Raw genomic sequence first — 7,702 nt, 5'->3', positions numbered from 1 at the left:
CCTGCCCCCCACCTCCCTACCCCCTGCCTTCCTTCTTGTGTCAGTCAGGTTTAAATGTTGGAAACAGCACTCTGGGGATTTTAACCACAAAAGGATTTAACAGGGAATTGGATACTTATAAAATTGTTGGAAGGGTTGAAGGAGTGGGGCTCAAGGGGGCTGCCCTTAGAGTATCAGTTTAAAGGGCCCATCACTGGAGCTGTGATATGGAGGTCAGGAAGTCACTAATGCCACTGCTAACAGCACCACTACTGCTTGACACTCATGAAGCTGGTGACTAGACATAAGACTGTTGCTTCTGCAGACCAGGTGGCATCAGCATTACCTGGGAGCTTATTAAACTCTTAGGCCATAGTTCTGCCTACTGAATCCGAATCTGCATTTTAACAAGATCCCCCTATGATTTACATGTACATGAAAGTTTGGGAGGCCCTGCACTGGTATACTGACTCTGGCCACTAACCCATGGGTCTCCATGACCTTGATTGCCAGTTGTAAGGGAGTCAAGGGAAATGTAGCTGTTGGTTTTCCCAACTCTCAGTCTAGAAGAAAGGTGGAATGAAGGTTGAAAGAGCCCGTCTACTGAACTGACCACACCTTCCCACAAGTGACCATTGTTGTTAGTTTCTTGTGAGCTCTTCCAGATATTTTATGCATATGTAAGCATATGTGACTACATATTCTTTTTCATCTTCTTTTGAAAATAAATAATAGTTTACCATACACAGTGTTCTGGGGCCGGCCCGTGGCTCACTCAGGAGAGTGTGGTGCTGATACACAGTGTTCTGCATCACTTAACAGTACATCTTGGGAGAGCTTTCCATATCATGACATATAGAATCATCTTGTTCTTTTTAACGACTGCATAGTATTATGTTATATGGATTACAGAATGCTTAGAATTGAGATGTCTGATACAGTCTGGGTTGCTTGGTCATTTTAATTTATTGGCACATGAAAAATATAATCTAGTTGTTAAAATGTTTGCTTCCTACCTCCTGTGTTCTCAGGTCTTTTGTATACGTCATCTTGTTTAACCCACACTATTTCTTCTTTACATGAGGGAACTCAGGCTCTGAAAGGTTAATTTAATAGTTCATAAACTAAGAAATGTCCAGGTTGAGATTTGAACCCCAACCCTGTTCCCCTCCATAATTTGTGATTTGATCCAATTATATGGAGTTTCTAAATGGTAGGCCTTTAGTACTTCGGTAACCTACTTCTTTGGGAAGAGGCTTGGAAGTATACTGTTTTGGATATTTTGGGTAGGTATTAAAGGAATATCAATTTGTTTTCAGGTATCCAGCTCACATAGAAGACATTGACTATGAAGAAGGAAAAGTACTCATCCATTTCAAGCGTTGGAACCATCGTTATGATGAGTGGTTCTGTTGGGACAGTCCTTATTTACGCCCTTTAGAGAAAATACAGCTGAGGAAAGAGGGCTTACATGAAGAGGATGGATCTTCTGTGAGTAACAAATCTGGGAAGTTCTTTAATGAGCAGTTTTAGCTATTGGGCCATTTGTGTTCCAACCATTGATGATCAGGAAAGTCAATAGTGATTGGGGACCAATCCTGATTTAGGCCCTTTGTTGTAACCCTGAGATCTCTATGACACCTGCAGCTCTTGAAGAATTCCAGTTTTCATCTGTTTGAATGATGTGATTGACATGACAGCTCATAAACTAATTTGATTGAGGCTGTATTAATAATGAACAGGGACCTTTTTTTCCTCTTTTATAGCACTGTATCCCTCACCTCTAGAACACTGACAATATTTGTTAAATAAATAAATGAATGATTGAATTCTAGAACTACTATATTCTTGACTTCTAGATCATTTATTAAGCTGATCTGCTGTCTGATCATTTATTAAGTGATCATTCCATGTGGAACATTTTGTTAGTTTCATACGCAAGGTCTTTTATAAGCCTCAAAGAGCTTGGAATTGATTGAACTGTATTTCGGTTTTCTAAATTTCATCACTATGCCTAGAGCTTTTATTGACTTCAGAATGAAGTATGAAGTATTAGTTTTAAGTTTTTAAATAGGCATTGAGACATCTGTAGTAATCTTACTGCTTTTTGATCTGATTCAGCCCTGAATTTTGTTTTCCATTTTAACTCTGACCAGGGAACTTGAACTCTGTCGCTGCTTTATTTTTTTTTTCCTTTTTCTTTTTCCAATTTAGGATTGTTCAGTATTGTTTCATTTGATTATTCAGGGTTCATTCTACAAAATGTATCAATGCAAACTGTTGGGAAAACAGTATAAAATATTAAAGATGAATGACTGCTTCCCTTGGCAAAAGACCCTTTAAAAGTGTGGGTAGCATTAAATGGCATAAATGCTACGTCCCTGGAGATTAAGTAGCCTGATTCCTTTCGACTCCTATACTGGGTGTGTTTCCTGGTGGTTCTGGGGCCCTGAGACTCATTTTCAGTGCATGTTCTTGATAGGGGAGAATTATCATCAGTGCTGTGCTGTCCCTGGCAGACCTCCCTGGCTTGTCAAGGTCTTGTGTTCCAGCCATCTTGTTTTGACTCCCAATGCTGAACAGCAGAAACTTCCCCTTCCCAATCTATCCACTCTATTATTTATCCCAGCCTCTTTTATGAATTCTGGTACAGTGTTTGTCCTATGAAATTGGTTTGGTAACAGGATCTTTTTTTTTTTTTAATGTTTTTTTTAGGAATTTCAAATAAACGAACAGGTCCTTGCTTGCTGGTCTGATTGTCGTTTTTACCCAGCCAAAGTCACTGCTGTTAACAAGGATGGTAAGGCATTGGAGTTGTAGTTATTTTTATTCATGACTTAGGGGGGAGTTTGTGATATTAGAGTTTGATAGTGTATTTTCAGTTTTCATTTTCGCCTTTCAATCCTCTTTCTTCAAGTTAATCACATGTGAGGAGTTAGGAAGAGATTATAAATGTAAAGAAATCTGCATAAAAAGGGGAGTTTGACTCTTTTGCCCCTAAATTTTAGTCATTGTTTTCTAAAACAGTTATAGTTCATCTGTTACTCTGTTGGGACATGTGCAGGTTCTTGCTGTCTAGGAGTTCCGAATATAATTACATATATATAACTTGACTTATAAAAAATTTAAGATGTTCCTTGTGGGTGCAAGGTGATTGAGGATGGTTTGTAACATTGGGGTTGCTAGTGGAAATAGGGATCCTAGGATGTAGAGTACTGAATTGGACTGCCTTTGCTGGTGTTTAGAACATGTGAGAAGACAGGACAGGGAACTTGACCCAAATTGACTCATTTTGCTAGTAAGGGCGGGAGAAGCTTATGAGAATAATATGTGTGGTCAGAATCCTGGCACTTAGAGAGCAGACTCTGTATCCCAGTGATAGCTTTTTTTTTTTTTTTTTAGCATATTCTTCTACCAGGATGTTTGCAGTATGTCCATGATCTCTGAAGTGAATGTTTAGAGCAGTCAGACCTCTTGCCTCTTGGTGACACTTTTAGGAGTGACTATAAGGCCAGATTGACTTTTCATTCAGTGAAATTATTCAAATACTCTGCTAAGTGCTGAGCCTTGAGCTGACCAAGTTTTGTCTGAAAATGGTTGAAACAGTCAAAAATAAACCCAGTTACTGATTCTCCAGTTCATAGCTGATTAAGACTTTTTGGATAGCCCCTTGTTTCCTTAAATTACTTCTCTAAACTTGTGTTCAAAATAAAATCTCCTGTTACTGCTTTTGATATATATCACATTAACTTAAGAAACTTATTTTAAGGGAAAGCTTATATATTACTAAACTGCTTCAAATCCATTTAGTAAAAGACACATTTTAGCTTTTCAGATTCTTGTTTTCAAGATTAATCATCTTTCTTTTCTCACTGGCTGTTGTAATCATGTGATATGAAATACAGGTGTTCTTCATGTACATAAATGCGTTCCTGAAAAATCTATAGGTTGATTTATGCTGATTGAGTCATATTTTGCCCCTGAATAATATCTATTGGAGGTGTGCTTCCCTGGGGAAGTGGCTATTCTTTAGATCTGGTGAAAGTTCTGGGTAGTGACATGAGTAACTCCTTAGATAAAGGAGGTAGCAGAAAGGAGGGAATACTTCTCTTTTGTTCTAGTGATGTCCTAGAGTCCGATGGGGAACAGAAATGGAGTGTAGGGGATTGGATGAGAGAATGGCAAAGGAGGGGCAGATTGAGGAAGGGAGATTTTAGGAGCTTTAGGAGCTGTCTCTTGGGGTGGGAAGGTGTCTCTTGGTGGAGGCAAGGAAGGCTTAGGGACATACCATTTGCATCTGATAGCTGCAGAGCCCAGAGCTTGGCATCACTGATTTAAGGGGGAAAAAAAGCCCTAGTTCAAAGCAAAATGAAGTGCTGACATAGACCTACCAGGAGAAGGCAGGGCAGGAAGAGGATGGTGCAGTTAAACCCTAAGGTGTGGGGGTGGGGTGGCGTACACCTATCTACAGGATTTTGTGTGTTGGATGGGTCTGAAACTTTTTAATTTTTTTAAAAAAGATGACCGGTAAGGGGATCTTAATCCTTGACTTGGTGTTGTCAGCACCACGCTCACCCAGTGAGCTAACCGGCCATCCCTGTATGGGATCCGAACCTGTGGCCTTGGTGTTATCAGCACCACATTCTCCTGAGTGAGCCATGGGCCAGCCCAAGTCTGAAACTTTTGAAATAATTATTGAAGGACTAAAAGTCATTGGCCACATTATTGGCTATAGTTAATTAGGGTTTTAAAATGCCTTTTAAACTGGGGCAACCAGAGTTTTGCAAGTTTTAAAAAAAGTCATTTAATTGTTTCCTCCATGAACCAAAATTATAGGGGGAAGAGTCTTGAGGTTATGGTTATTTCTAACATGGTCATTTGCCACCCTAATATATTGGTTCTGTAAGCTCCAAATTCTCTCCAGTGAATTTTAGTTAATTGAAGGACATGAAAATGAGTTAAGATTTCTGTCAAAAACTGTTCTGAAGTTCTTGGGTCTGAAGCCCTGTATTGTGCTGCAACATTTACCGGTTCTTGAGACTAATTGGAAGAGAGAGGAGAGGACAAGAGGGAGGGGGAATCCTGAAAGGGAAAGTTAGTGGGACAGGCTGGGTAGTATTATTGCCACATTGTGGATTATGAAGGAAAGCTAGTCTTTGTGGGAGGTCAGATCTATGTGTGGTTTGGTGATGAAGATAATGTTTCTCAGGTGCTGTCTTTTGGTTAGATTTTATCCTTGGGAACTGGCAGGCAGTTTCTACTTCATTATACATTCCAGTACTTGCGGAATTGGGAGTTACAATGCTGGACTCTTTTCACTCTTTCCCTGGCATTTTCTGCCCTGCCTCGGTTTCACTGGTAGTAGGGGGCCACCACAGCTTAATGGCACTGTGAGGAAGAGCTCTGCTGGTAGGATGCCCCTTTATTTCCTGTAAACATCACTTTTGTCTTGCTGATGCTGCTAGGAGGAGGTTGGGGGTATAGTGAAGTCATGCCTTATAAATTCATCTTTACAAGGCTTGGCCTGATTTTCTTGCCACTCTTAACCTCCTCAGTGGTTCTGCTGAGGCTGAGCAGGCTGGAGGGTGGGGACTCTAGCCAGAGTTGGGGAGCAGTGGCTGCTGGCACTGGGGAGTTTGGTATGATTGAATCAGAACTAAATAACCACTTTAGAGTTTAAGGGAGTTAGCACTTGGAAAATAGGGAGGGTGATGCAGAATTATTTAGCCCTTTTCACCTGGAATGGTTCTTTGGCAATGGAAATTAAGCGTCATTTAGTGTGAAGGTAGCCACAGTTGGTAACCTTGTTAGACGCTCAGCATGTTGTAGTAAAAAACAATAAAAGACAGGGTTCTGTTTTCAGGGAATCTTTGGAAGCCATTTCTAGGGAGTTGACCTCTGCTCTTTGATGGGGCTGCTCAGCTCTCCTTTTTAACACGGAGGGATGGCAGAGCCACTTGTCTGTCAGGACTTTGTGCCCCCACTAGTGGACCACTCTGCTCTGCAAGGTGTCCTCTCTCCGGAAACTGCGAGTAGGCTGGCATTTACCACAAAATGGGGAATTGCTCTTTCCTGTTGATCTGTGGTTCTTTAACTTGAGTGAGGAGGCTAATCAGGTCTCTCTAAAAAATATGCATATTTTGGGGTCTTGTGTGCTGTGGGGTGTTGTCTGCTGTTCAGTCTCTTTGGGCCATTGCCTGAAGACTGCATTTATAATAGGAGATGCTATGAAAATAGTCTTATTTCAAGGGTCTCTGGTTGAAGCAGTAACTATTTTTGATTTTCATGCTATAACTAATCCTACATTTGAAATGTGTGGGGAGGTTGGTACTATGTATTCAGCCTTGTATAGAGATAAAAGGAAGATTTAGGCCCATGCATTCAAGTGCCAGCTTGCTGTTATTTTCTATAGGGCAGAGGATAAAATCCCTTTTTTTTTTTCCTTTTTGTCTTTTTTCGTGACCGGTAACAGGATCGCAACCCTCAGTGTCGCGCCCGTACCGGGACCGGCAACGGGATCGCAACCCTTGGTGTAGTGCCTGCACCGCGCTCAACCAGTGAGCGGACCGGTCTCTATATGGGATCCGAACCCTCGGCAGGAACGCCACTGCCCTCCCAAGCGCCGCACTCTACCGAGTGCGCCACTGGGCCGGCCCTAAAATCCCTTTTATTGGTGCTTCCCTTTTAAAGTGACTTGGTGGATGATAATAATTAGAACCACTTATTGATCCTTTGCTCTGGGACAGGCCCTATACTTTCCATATCTTATTTAGTCTTGACACAAACATGGAAAGGTTATTTCCATCGACCCTTTTCTCATTTAACAGATGACTAACTAAGCTCACAGGAGAAACTGCTTGAGGTTACAAAGCAAATAAATAATAGAGCTGAGATCTGAATGGACGTCTGTGGGCCTCCAAAGTTCCTGAACTGCATTTCCCACAGGCTGCCTCTCTAAAGCAGAGTTTTTCCTAGAAAGGCAGGACTGTCAGTTTGGCCCAGATGTTCATTGATATGATGCTAGGGTGCATGTAGGTGGTCTGTATTTTCTGGAGCCTGGGGGGTGTCTTGAGAGCCCTGGCTGGGAGACAGTTTCTGGTCATAGTTCCTGCTTATGACAATTATGGGCAATTCACTGCCCTTGCTCTGGTTTCATTCGAACAGTTAGAAATTGAAGAAGGGATGGGAATAGATGAACATTTTTGGAAATTGTTGGCCACAGAACCTAAGCCCAATATGTAAAATTGCTAAGAAGATAACACTTAGGGAGAGGGGAAAGTGTGCCTGCAAAAATGTGCCTGCAAAAATGTGCATATCCCTCTGCCCTTCCCCTGGCACATCTGTGGAAAATTCAGGACTTCAGGAAATCATATTTTAAAAGTTTGAGTCATCTGTGGCAATATGAAATTCTCTGGCTCCTGGAGAATGAGTGAGATAGAGAAGGGGCCCTAGAGTCACAGTTAGATTTTAAGAGCATCAGAAATCTCTCCAATTTAAAGTTACCTGTGTATTCCTATTTCTCTGGTCTTAGAGAAAAAAAACTTGCTACTCAGTTCTAGTTTTGTTCTTATGGACCTTCTGCTATTACCAGCTGCCATAAGATTGTCCGATGCGCTGAGTTCTTAAGCTTCAGATGGGCAAGGCCAGGAAGCATTGTTTCATTGGCACATGTTAATGGAGCCTGAGGCAGGTAGCCCTTGTGTCAAGTTAGAGGAGACACAGC

At 41.4% G+C, this 7,702-nt stretch overlaps 1 protein-coding gene across 4 annotated transcripts in view; it reads left to right on the top strand.

Annotated features, from left to right (window-relative positions):
* PHF20 (PHD finger protein 20) overlaps positions 1–7,702 on the top strand; it is a 164,271-nt gene that overhangs the window by 63,272 nt on the left and 93,297 nt on the right. For all 4 annotated transcript variants that reach the window (XM_008569338.1, XM_008569260.1, XM_008569191.1 and 1 more), the window contains 2 exons: positions 1,299–1,470; positions 2,695–2,779. In XM_008569338.1, coding sequence (XP_008567560.1) covers positions 1,299–1,470; positions 2,695–2,779 — 257 coding nt within the window. The remainder of the gene's footprint in view (positions 1–1,298; positions 1,471–2,694; positions 2,780–7,702) is intronic.

The sequence above is a fragment of the Galeopterus variegatus genome, unplaced genomic scaffold (genome assembly GCF_000696425.1).
Source record: "Galeopterus variegatus unplaced genomic scaffold, G_variegatus-3.0.2 Scaffold3, whole genome shotgun sequence".
NCBI lineage: Eukaryota > Metazoa > Chordata > Mammalia > Dermoptera > Cynocephalidae > Galeopterus > Galeopterus variegatus.
This window is presented reverse-complemented; position numbering and strand designations above follow the sequence as displayed.